At 39.4% G+C, this 13,366-nt stretch overlaps 1 protein-coding gene across 1 annotated transcript in view; it reads right to left on the reverse strand.

Annotated features, from left to right (window-relative positions):
* DOCK2 (dedicator of cytokinesis 2) overlaps positions 1 to 13,366 on the reverse strand; it is a 158,896-nt gene that overhangs the window by 43,100 nt on the left and 102,430 nt on the right. The window contains exon 30 of the mRNA XM_021531902.3: positions 3,849 to 3,927. Coding sequence (XP_021387577.3) covers positions 3,849 to 3,927 — 79 coding nt within the window. The remainder of the gene's footprint in view (positions 1 to 3,848; positions 3,928 to 13,366) is intronic.

Raw genomic sequence — 13,366 nt, forward strand, 5'->3', positions numbered from 1 at the left:
TGTAATTTTAGTTTTCCTAGTACAGAACTGTTATTCCTATTCCCATATCTTTGCCTGAGAGCCCCTTAATTTCAAAATTACAACAATTTGGAGGGAGGGGGTTTACATTTTCCATTTCAGGGGAGGTTCCTGCCTTCCTTAACAGACACCTGCCTTTTCAAACCATGAATACGGAACCTTAAGCTAGAATACTTTCTACAGTTGCAAGTCTTCAGACTTTTCCTTGCAAGCTCTGAACATGTACCTGGAAGGACAGCTGCCAGCTCAGCTGCTCCAGCTCCACATGCCAAGAGCTGCTAAACTGCTTCAGACAGGTCAGCTGCTGAATTCATTCTTCAGAATCCTGGAGTGAGAAAATATTCCCTGCCTTTCTAGATAATCTGTTTCAATATTTAACATAACCTCTTTATATCTAACATAAATACAAGAAAATAACTTGTTTCAAATTCAAAGACCTGAATAGAATAGAAACTGCTAAATATTGAGGGTTTTTACCTATTCCAATAATTCTTACTGAAACTCCAGATTTCTGTGCATTAAATCCTCATGTTCCAGTTTATGTTCAGTACTGAAGAATGCAGACTCATGCATTATGCAAGATTCTGTCCCTGTTTGTACTCTAGGCACCATGAATATTGGGAGCTCTCCTTCACTCCTACTCCATGGTCTATTTTTGGTCAATCACTTAATGAAATTTCATTCTATTCTCTCCTTTAAAATTATTTCCACTGGAGCTAACAGCTTTGTTTTATCAGCACAACAGTAAATATTCCATAACAGAAGCCCTCTAGGCAAACCTGGTTTTGTTGTGCAAAGTTTTGCTGCATGCTGACACCGAGCACGACCTCTGAGTGCCACTGATGGACTGAACCCACCCATGTGCACTCTGTGTGCAAACCCAGAAAAAACCCAAACCAAGGAGAACAACCCCCACCCAGCAGGCACAAAACCTCAGACATCAGATGGTTTTTTTACCTCCGAGATCAAAGATCCCCAAGCCAAAGGCCCACTGTGGCCCTTGCTACCTGCCCGTGCGATGACAACCTCGGTGTCGGAGCTCTGGGGCTGGGAAGGGCTCCCTGCCAAAATGGGAGGGTGGATCTGAGGGGTGCCTGTGCTAAGGCAGGAAATTTAACAGCCCTTCACCACTGTGCTGGGCAGGGGTTTGGGATTTCTCTCTCTACCTGACAGCTTCAGCATTGAACCTATGGCTTTAAGGCAAGCTGAGCTCTAAACTGAAGGACAGGAGCCACCCTTGATCAGACAGAGCACATCCTTCCCCCAAATGGTCCTAAATGATAACACCTCTTTTCCTTCTACCTAAATCACATAATAAATGAAAAAAGCAATTTACTTTGCAAATAAGAAAGAGGCTAGGAACCTTTTATTTTTCTGCATTTAACAAGCTCAACTGGAGCAAAAATTTTCTTCTTTGCATCTCTAGATTTAAACCACACTTTCTTAGATGCTCAACTGCTTCACAGTTGACTTGCTTTGTTTGCTTTGGTTGCCTACTATTTATTGCCATGCAACCACTCAGCCGAGTGAAAATCCTCAGATCTATTTCCCTGTGCTTTAAACAGCTTTTCAAATTTTTCTTTTAATTAAGACTTTGCTCCAACTCTTGATAATCTGATCTGAGAACACCATCCTGCAAACAGTAAAAATCATGCGCTTGTTTACAAAGGTGTGGCATCTTTTTATTTTAAATAACACTCTGACTGATTTGCATGTCCATTCTCCCCAGCCCACTCAGCTCCTCCTGCAGTGGGCTCAGGGACCTGTCCCAAACCCACCTGAGGGCTGGGATGTGTGGGGCTGGAGATGGGGATGAACAGCCCATGTGAGCATCAGGCTGCAGCTCTTCACAAACATCAGTTACACTCTTCCAAATTTTCTCTCAAATCAAAATTGAAAAAGCAAGTTTCTTTGTCTCATTCTCATTTTTTATAGGAATGTAAATAAAAATAGAAATACAGCTTCACAGTAGCTGTACTATAATGTGAACTATTTTATGAAGTACAGGAGTTTCTCATTTACTTTGAGTTAACCACTGCTCAGGTTTGCTAACAGCCAAAATATATTAATTAAAAAAAAAACCAATCTGTGGGAAATCAAATTTGAATTTATAATTAAGGATATTAGACAATGTACTTTGCAGTATTCAAACCTTTTTTAGTCCAGTAGCAACTTTTTGAATAGGTATATTTAGGCAACACTTAGAAGGTTTGCAGAGCTTTTTTTTCATGAAAGGAAAGTAAGGTAACACCTTGATTTGTACTTTAAAGTCTCTTAAGGGCATTGCAATTCTTTACAGGGCACCACTTATTTATTGTAACATTGTTTACCTTACTCAGGGCCTAGATATTTGACAAGTCATGAATAAAAGAGCATTAATGCATTCCCTTGAACTACAAGGTGCAGAGTTGAACTACAACATCCCTGGTTGTTTGAGAACCCCTTTGGAAGGCACAGAATTGCCACAAGAAAGAGCTGAAATAAAGGCTCCAGAACAAACTGCTGCTTTCATGTTTAAAAAAGGCAGTGTACACCTTAATAAAACTTTGACAGATCCAGTCTTTATTGTCTGTGTGATTTTGGTATCCTGCAATGTGATGTCTTTCAGGCCTTGGTTATCTGCTTTTAAAAATCACTGAGACATACTGCAGTAAAAAGTGATCAAGTGCTACAGGAACAATAGGTTATAAACTGCTTGTTAATAAACTGATAGAGTCTAGGACAGATTATATCATAAATATGTCAAGGGCCTGAGAGTTCCCAACAGGGATATTTACTAAAAAAATCTATTTTAAGTTCAGTGGAAGAAACATATTTCATTGTGATTCCAAATTTTAATTAACATCATACATATATATATTTGTATAATCACACCTTTTGCAGGTAAAACATTTTTAATGGAATAAAGCAGGGAAAAGCTCTACATTTCCTACTTGAGGCCACTGTAACAGAGTATGAATTTTTGCCTTTCTTTTCACTACTGTCTTTCAAACTCTTCCTGTGTAATCACTTCTGTGGCCCCTCTGCACCTATTTGGGACCGAGGGGTTTTGTGTTGAGGACCAAGAGACCAGTTCCCAAGCAGCTTTTAGCACAAGTGGAATCATTTAAAACAGATTAAAATCTGTGAGATGAACCATAAAATATAAAACCCTGAACTTTATATGAAGGGTGAAACAGAATAACTTCACACACCATGATCAGGCAGCACTTAGTGACAAATCCTGAATCTAAAAGTATATGTACATTTTAACACCAATTTAATGAATGTGAAAACTACAGATATTTTCATTTTCATCTAAAGGCAGGCAAACATGGTAAAATGCATAACGAAACAGAATGATATTGAGCAAGCAAAAAACCCAATTAACCCTAATTAAAAATGATTACAGAAAGAACTAATAAAAACAAATAGATGAAGATAGACTTGTCAGGGAAGACTACAAGTCATAAATAAATTCTAAGTGCCAAATACTCTAGGAATCAGCAAAGTTAAGCTCTTTCTGTCCTACATCCACAGCACTGACATTTTAAAGGCTCTGTGTGTTACGTCTGGGATTGACTTGGCTAGCTAAAGGGAAAAAAAAAAAGAGCTTTTTGTTTGCCAGTCCTGAGCAGAGTTACAGAAGAAAATACCCGGGTTGGGTGTCTTATCATAAATAATCAAAGCCCAGCTCTGATGTCACATGGAAGATAGTCCAATCCTGCCCCACCCAAATGCATCTGAAAGTTTAAATATCAGTCTGACACTGACACGGGGGCACAGCCCAGGAGGGGCTCTGGAGATGTGCACATGCTGCTTTGGCTCAGCTAAAAACCCCAGATACTTACTTGAACTTCAAAATTCATGTTCTCCAAAAATTTCTGGTTCATTGTCTCTGCAAATTTGTTGATGGCTCTCAAGAAGACCCTAAAAAACCAAAAAAGCAGTGATACAGATAAATGAATGTAACCTCTGGCAATCAATACCCACTGTGTGTGATACTGGTGGAAGCACATTTGGCACTGAGCACACTGGGAGCATCACACATGAACACAGCAGGTGACAATCTGAACAGTGGCACAGGATTTATTTAAGAAATTACACAATTTTTTTACCCACTACAAAAATTACACAATTGTCAAAAACATTTCTCCACCTCTGCTGGAAAAGTCAGACAACAGCATTTCATTTTCCCTGCTGCACACTCTGCTGCATTCCTGAGAAAACAGAGCAATTCTTTTAAACCCAGTGTCACCTTCTGCAAACTCAGGTCACTCACAAGGGCAGCATCACCTCCTCTGCGGGTCTGACAGCTGAAACAGCTCCTGTGCTCACATCATTCCTTAGGAGCTGCACTTCAAAGATATAAAGTGCAGCTTTTCAGTTTTCTCATGGGTGGGGAGGGCAGGACAACACTCTGCCCACCTTCTTCCCCAGGTGGATTATAAACACATTCCAAACAGTGAAAATAAACATTCAAAATACCATACAGTTACTTCTTCCAAGAATAAGACCATGAGCATTACCCCCCCCCCCCCAGCCTGAAAACAGCACCTATTTAAGCTCTTGCTTAATGCAGCATGATTAAGTCATGTTTCTAAATCTAATTTCTTTGTCTGACTTCCCAGCATGGGACATTCGTAAAACAAAAATCAATTGTATCGTTAAATATTTATAAAATTTATTTTAATAATTCAGTTGTTTTCAAAATTGGAAATTGACTGAAAGTGATCATTTTCCTCCACTTCATAGGTAATTTTTTAAAGCTATTAAGTGGAAATATTTCTGTGGAAAACACTGTAAGGGCAAACAGAATGGTGAACACAAGGGAAAACCAATCCTAATTTTTCAAATATAATAATTTGCTTTCAACAAGATACTCCCAGTCAAGAAAAAAATCTAATAGTTACAACAGCCAGGTCCAGAATTCCCCACCATCTCAGTGATTAGCAACATCAGAGGATGCAATAATTCAATAATTAGGATTATCAGCAAAAGATTAAGAAACCACAGGATATCCATATGTTTCTGTCCAGGGAATGCTGTGCTGAGTTCTCTGTGGTGTTTTGATGTCCCATCTCAAAAGGATAAACAAATAGAAAAATAGAGAGGAAACCACACAAATAATTGTGACACAGAAATGACTTTCAGTCAGGGACATGTGACAGAGGAGGGAGGTGACAGGACCCATAAAATCCAAAGGACTGTGGGGATGAGACTGAGTGCTCACAGCTCAGGGAAACACCAGAGAGGCCTGGACACAGCCAGGGTGTGCATCCAAAATAAACAAACCCAGGTCTGTGTTAACTCTGCAGCTCATTGCTACAGATGCTGTGAATGCCTGGATTTTATCCTGGCTCACAAGTGATCAGACACATCAGAGACTAAACTGAAGGGAATCCAGTTAAATAAATGCCTTTGGTCACTGGAGGCTGGTAGAACACAGCAAACAAGATCTGCTGTTGCACTGCACCCTTGGCAGCCCTCTAAGAGCCACTGGAGAAACAGAACAGTCAGGGAAAGGAGTTGTAGTCTCATCACAAAAAAAAAAAAAAAAGAAAAAGATAAATCAGAAGGGCTAAGTTCAGTTTCTTAATGAGGGAGGTGAAGCAAAAGTTCAGCTTTTGGCAAGCTTATGACAGGGAATCCCACGTAACCACTGAGCAACCACCCAAAGGAGCTCCCTGCTTCATTAGAGCAGTGACTGCTGGATGAGATCCCTTGCCAGGGGTGAGCTTCTCCAGGAGGAAAACGTTCTTTGTGAAAACCTACGGAAGAATTTCTTTCCATCCATTAACATTCCCCCGTAGTGCTGATGGGATCATGGAAATTCAGTAGCTATGCACGTTGTCACATCTTGCCAAGCTCTTTTTGCTAAGGTGACCAGAGGGACGCTGTGGCAGGGGGAGGCAGCAGATTTTTGGTGGTGCTGTGCCACTCCCAGCACCACCCCACACACCCAGCTGAGCTGCCTCCCCACTGTCCAGGGCATCCTCTGATCCCATCTTCCAGCACTGGCTCAGCTCATGTTGCCAGCTGAATTAAGGGGCTGATTTGTGACATGCCAAGTGCCATCAAATCCCCTGCAGTCCAAGAAAGCAGATGTTGCTCAGTGCTGTCCTTGCAGGCTGTCACTGCTCTGTGACACTCACAGGGCTGCCCTGTGCCCCCAGTGCCACTTGCCAGGCTCTGCCACCTTTATGTGATCAACTCCTAAATGTGATTCCTGCTGGAAGCTGTCCCACACTGCCCACAAGCAAATAAACACTTTTCCCCCTAAAGCTCCACAAACATGGGGACATTTATCTCCCCCCAAGCTGCCTGGTACTTGACACAAACAGTTTAAAATGCTTTAAAAAAGGGGATTCTAGAAGAGTGATTTATTTTAGGCAGCACAAAACCCCACATAGCTTGGCAGAATCAAGACAGGTTATTCTGTTTCATCATCATCATTATTCTTCTGAACAGAAATTTTAGGTCAAGGCCTTGTCAGTGCTCAGTTTTCTGTATTGCTCTGGACCCTTGGATTTACAAAGTTTATTTCTTGCCAACTCACATAAGCAAGTTCTTGAGCTCCAGCTGCTCAGGTAGAGCATTACCCTTCATCAGGGTTTTTGGCTGGAGCAGGAGGGGGTGTCTTCCATTTCTGAGGCTTTTATAATTCCCAAATTCTGTGCATTTCCACACTGCCAACACCATATCCAGTTTAGGCAGACTCTGGTCTAATCTGGTGCTAGTAACTTCTCTTGTAATAAAAAAATCCCACACTTTTCAGTACTTTACTCTTTAAACAAAAATATCATGCAAGATAGAGTAGAAATAATCATACCTTAAACACACATTAAATTTTTTAGTGGAAATCTATTTCCTAATGTGGACATATTAATATAAACTAAATATAAATAATAATATAATGAAAAATTTTGTGAAGAGCTTTTTTAGGTTTTACTTTTAGCCTGATATATAAAAACCTCAGGGACACCTGAGAAATACTGACGTATTTAATGCCCAGTAGAAATCACAGAAAATATAAAAATATTTACAGGTTTCTATACAATATAATTATATGTAAGTTGTCTTCTGTAAATATCCCTTTCACAGATATTTTTATCTGACAGACTGGAAGGACACTTTTTCAGGGAGCATGCAGTATTTCCAGGCTGTCAAGTTCCAAATATTTTCATTCATTTGTGTTTTGCCTAAAGGGTTTATCTATTCCTGTCATTGGGAGTCACTCAGGCAGGGTTTGAATGCTATTCCTGCCTCCTGCCAATGCCTCAATGATTTCACTGTCCTGCCTCAGTCTCCACTTTCACCAAAACGGGGCATTAATTAAGTAGCCACAGGTATGAAAATAAACAGGTACTTGTAAAATAGCATGAGGTTTTGGTGAAAAAAAGGAGAAAATATAATTTTAAACTCTGATTTTAAAGACATAAATTAAACTGTCACATTTTCAATTAATTTTAATGAAACAATAAATTTTCTACAGTCACAACAGAATTAATTTCTCATCAGTTTAAATAATTGTGATCTAAAACTGCTGAAATTCCTTTACCCACAATAACTTCAATGATATTTCCTGAGTTTATGAGGATAGATGCTTCTAATGTACAGCTCATATAAAACTCTTGGGCCTGAAGATTTATGGAAGATCTTCAAAGTCCAAAGTCTCTGAGCTAAATCTGGGAAAAAAAATGCAGGGTTTTGGCTTAGGACAGCAACAAAATTGTCATGGTTCAACTGCTCCTGTTTCCTCTCTCTCTCTGAATTTCCTGCTGCTTCTGCTTTACTTTATTGTATTGTCAGAAACATTTGTTAAAACTTTTGGCTGGAAAGAGAGCCCAAAGAATAGAAACCAGTGCAGCTGTACTCAGTTTCACACATTTAGATGTCTGTTCTAAGCAGGGGAGAACAGTACCTTAAGTAACACAAAGAAATAATTTAAGACAGAAAAAACTGAAAATTCACATCACCTTAAGATAAAAATTTGATTTCAAGCTGATTATGCCTCAAAATAAAACAGAGGGATTGAGATGGAGCAAGGAAAGAATTCTGTATTCATAAACAACATATTAATCAAAATGGGTTTTCAAGGCTATTCCTCAGAAATGATGATTTTGTCTAACAGTAAAATAGGTCTGCATGTTGTCCTTGCTTTTGAAGTGTAAATAGGTAATAAACCTAAAATTCAGATCTGCAAGTTATTTTTAGCAAGCTAGTTAGAATTGTTACATCAGCTTTTTGCAACATAAAACAAAGAGAGGATTTAATAAAACAAACAAACAACCCCCCAAAAAAAACCCAAACAAACAAAACCTTAAATTCACATTGACTGTTCTTAGGTGGCTTTGCAAAACCTGGCCTTTTCTGCACCTTGTTCCAAACAAAGAACATTTGTGGGTCCACAACATGATTTTGGGAAAGATGCATAAATCAGATCCAGCACTAGAAACATTTTGAAAATAATGAACAACCCTTTCCTCAGACTCTTCAGGTGAATTCTTTTAAAGCAGTGCCCAGCTGCAGTGAGATGCTCTTCAATGTCTTTTCAGGTTCACGTGAATCTAAAATCTGGGAGTTCACTGTTTCAGCTCTGAGCTGAGTAAATAACCCAGATACTGAGGGGAAGGTGAGTGAATTCACTGAGGAATTTATGAGCATCAGCTCCTGCTTGCTGTGGCTCCTCACTCCTCACTGCACTGAGGTAATGACAGGTGCAAAGAATGAATCAAGTACCAGCTTCTACTGGATAAGCAGACACAGGAAAATAAAGTTTGAAAGAGTCTATTTCCTGTGTTGTGAAAACTTATTCAAAGAAACCATTAAAATGATGGCACATATGGTTTTTTTTAAAGTCACATCAAAAAGCCAGTGAAGGCATGGATAGTTTTTACAATTCAGAACTTCTTCCCATAAACCCAAAGTACTGTTCCTTCAGAGAGAAGGAAGCCAGAAAGAGTTACACTAAATTCACTGTCTTTTGAACCCCCAAAACTGATGCCTCAGCACTTTCATCAGTGAATCCTCTACTTGAACAGAGGAGGAATATGAGGGAAGTTCTTACAATCCCTGGAGGATGTACTGACTCTTATTTTTAAAGATCTTTCCTGAGTTTGGGTAGAAAAAATTTGGTCATTATGCCAATTCTATGAGATCTGGAGCAGGGAATAGCAGAGACAAAACAACACTTGTCCATAATTTACATCAACTTCTTAGTATCATCTTCATAAAATGTTGTGCAGAAGACACCTGGTGGGTATTGTAACATAAGGCAAACACCAGGGAAAGCAGCTGAAGTCAAATGATTCTCCTGTGGGCTTTTGTCACCTTTTCTCTTCCCTTTTGTGTGCAGAACATGCAGAAGAAGGCACATTACAGAATGAGAAGATTCAAAGTGTGGGTCAGTCCCAAACCCCAGTGCTGGTCATTGTCAAGGACTGGAGCAGCAAATGGCAACTATAAATTGATGCTGGGAGGCACAAAATACACAGGAGAGGCCAGACAATCAATCAGTGTGACAGGAGAGACTAAATCACACAGGTACTACAGGTGAAATAATGAAAATCCCCACAAAGCAACAGCAGGAATGGTCTCCTAATAACATGGCAATCGTTGATTTAGAAATGAAGGGTAATGCAAGATGGGAAGAATATTTTAAAACTTTTGGCTACATGAAACCTAATTATGACGAGCACAATAATGGCAACACTTGGGAAGAAGTCCACTTCCATGGTAACTGGAAAAATATGGCCAGTGGCTCAAAGAAAGGAGAATAATTTCATCGTATTTGTCCCTCATGTCAACTCAGCTTTGCTACAGACTGAAGAATAATTTCTTGAACCATTCGTATTGAATTCTAATGATAGAGCAAATGCCATATTCCGAAATTCTTTTCCAATGTACACCCAGAGTATAACTATATAACATGGTCAGAAAGCAACAGCTTCAAAATGGTGTGCCCCAGCTCCTGTCTCAATTATAGTATTGGGCCTTATACATCAATCATACATTGTGGTTTTTCTTATTAGCATGATTTGAAAATGTGCATTAAACAGCTATGCCAAGCATCCAGAATACTGCATGCTGCAATGTGCCAGTTACTCTGACAGCAGCACAATGAACTCCCAGAGGCAGTCAGTGCAGTGATTTTGTGCCAAAAAAGCCAAGTTTCCATGTGAGACCCTTCAACTGGTTCTTTGTATGTGGCTTTTCCTTCAGCATCTACTCAAAACACGCTTTAAACATTGTGTAGCTCTCATTTAGGAACCAAAATACATTTTCAAGTCTGCATATTATATGCACATTTTATGCCAAACTCCTGGAAATGGGATGTTTTTGATGCTTTAAGGAACTTCATGGCTTGAAAATGAAGCATAGAAGGAGCTGTCAGAATGGGCTCTAAGTAAATCAGCTTAAGAACTTTTGGTACTTCATTACTTTCACTAATTTTGCTTATATTGTGACTTTCTTCTCACTTCTGTCTCCTTTGCTTTTCTGTGCATTCCAGACAAATTTTTGCATAGTAGAAATATTCTGAATTAATGAAAAAATTAACAATCACATGCTGTCTTTAGTGCTAATCAAGAATGGGCATCAGACACAAAGCTGAAACCCTGTTCTTAAAGATTAATGTAATGTCTTAACATGGTTGTGTCAGGATGTCACACAGTAATTAACTCCCACAGCCTTCATGTTTGAAAGAAGTTTGAATTGATATGGCAAAATTACTTCTCCGTTCTTCCACTGATTTTCTTTGCATTGAACCAGCAGACTATGAATTTTAAAAGAGATGATTATGCAGCAAATATATAATACACCAGCAGGGTTATTTTGTGATGCTTCTGGTTAAAAAAAAAAAATGAAAATGGACTGTTCAAAATAATGTTAAATACAAGGAAATTGCACATATTTTATTTCCTGAAAATCTCTAATTAGATGAAGTTCTAGTCAAAGTTACTTAGAATGGGGAATACAGAAGGATTGCTCAATTGCACTTCCAACTAATGAAAATTATGAGTATTGAATTTTTAGTTTTTTCTGTAGTGACAAAGAACAGTTTGTGTGGGTAATCTCTTCAATTTTTTTTTTACTCATTTGCACATATATTCTACAAAGGGGAAAATACTCCTCATTGGCTTAATCCCCAGATGTTTTATTAAATTTAAAATACTTGAAAACATTTTGTAACAGGCCACATAGGAAAGAACCTTAGGGGTTTCTATCTGCAAGTCGAAGTTGTATCTAGGAAAGTAAGTTTATCTCACTGACTTCCTGAGAACATCAAATTACCAAGATTTATATATAAAATATATACTAGATAATATATATAATAATTATTATTATATATAGTATATGTATTATTGCATAGTATAGTTACTATATTTAGTATATGTAATATATATATAGTATAGTAAATGTATTTTATCACATAATATAATTTTTTGGGGTTTTTTTGTTTTGTTTTGTTTTTCTTGGTGTGTGATGAGTTGTTCTCTCCACTGAGGACTTTTCATTCAGAGAGCTCTTAGTCTGGAGTGTGAGCATCCCAGCAGCTGATATGAGGAAAGATGAGACACTCTGCAGTGGGAGTGGGAATGGGACATCTCCCTGCACGTTTTCTCTCTGCATTTCAGATAAAAGATTAAATAAATGACTGCAGTGAAAAGGCACCAGGCATGCCCTCTGTACCGTGAGCACGGTGGGCAGCTGCCTCCCTTGCAGAGCAGATGATCTCTGCAGCCACCACAAAATGAAGTGCTGAGATTCCTGGAAAGCAGATGATGCCAGCACACAGAGAACAGCCAACAACAAGCAGAGTCAGGGCAGAATGAGCATCTTTGTGCTGGGAGGATGCAGGTGGTGGCAAGGCAGGGTGACATTGGCAGGTGGAAGTGACTCCGTGCCAGGCTGGGAGCTGCCAGCAGAGCACGGAGGGATCAGCCACAGCTGGAAGTGAAATTCTGCATGGGAGCAAAGCCCAGCCCACAGGGAAAGCACTGCCTCTCCTCTCACCTGCCTCACCCCACTGCCCAGGACTGTTTAGTGGCATTGCCCTGACTACAGACATTGACTTTTGTAGACACTGAGAAAGACAATGAGGAAACAGAAGAAGATGGATTTAACTGAGCCACTGTGTACCAAATACCTCAGCATGGGAAACAACAAAGAAATAGATTTCCCTCTGAAAGGAACTTTATATTACCTGGGAAACTGCATTTCAACAAGGCCATTTTTAGTCTCATAACAAAGCCAAACTCTCCAAGGACACATCCTATCACTGTACACAATTAAATCAATGACTGAACAGTAACATTTGTTTGCACATGTTATAATACCCTTTGCACATGTTATAATACCATTTGCACATGTTATTTACCCTTTTCTGCAACTGTGAATAAAAGAATATTTTTGTTATATATTTATACTTGTTGCTTAAAATATTTTTTCATACATTAATATTACAAAGTTCTGCAATATGCCATAAGCCTGTGTATAAATATATTCTGCTCCCCTGAAAATTCAACCCCTTATAAAAACAACAGCGTTTCTATAAGAAGATGTTTAAATCAGTCAAAAGTTGCAGAGGAAAACAAGATCAAAGAAAAGAGTTACTTGTATGCAGCAGATCAGCCTTCTAAATTCTGCCTTATTTGTGCAAAATAAATCACAACACCATCATCCAACCGTAGTTACATAAATGAATCAGCTTCCAGGGTAAAACTAACCTAAACTATTCATTTGGGGGTTGGTATGGGTTGTTTGTTTGTTTGTTTTTTAAATATATAAGTTTTATTTCCACCAACAGATGGAAGACTGGGAAACAGCTCAAATATTTTAGTTAATTTGAAGTTTTTCTCCCTTTCAGCTGAATCCCAGAATGGTTTGGGTTGGAGGGGCCTTAAAGCTCATTTCATTCCACCCCCTGCCATGGGCAGGGACACCTTCCATTGGGGCAGGTTGCTCCAAGCCCTGTCCAACCCAGCCTCAAACACTTATTCCAAGGCTGTGCTCAGGACCATGCATATATTGGTGGAAAACAAGTTTTTCAGGAGCCACAGAGCCATTCTATGAAAAGAAAAACACAAAAACCACCCCAGCAAGACCCAGGCCTGGAATCCCTGGTGTCCTCTCCTGAGCAGAAGTGCCAGCAGTCCCTTGCTGGGCACCAAGGAGGAATTGTTTCTGCCTGGCCAGGAGCAGGGCACTGGGGGAAGCCCAGCCTGGCAGGCTGAGCAGTGCTGGGGCTGCAGGTGATGCTGATTTGAAGGCACAGTGAGCTTTGCCTGAATTAACAGCAGTGCTCCAAGTGGGAGCTCCATGAGAGCCACGGCTGGAGGCTGTTACAAAGCAGTTCATCAGCAAG

The sequence above is a fragment of the Lonchura striata genome, chromosome 13 (assembly GCF_050655825.1).
Source record: "Lonchura striata isolate lonStrDom1 chromosome 13, ASM5065582v1, whole genome shotgun sequence".
NCBI classification, from domain to species: domain Eukaryota; kingdom Metazoa; phylum Chordata; class Aves; order Passeriformes; family Estrildidae; genus Lonchura; species Lonchura striata.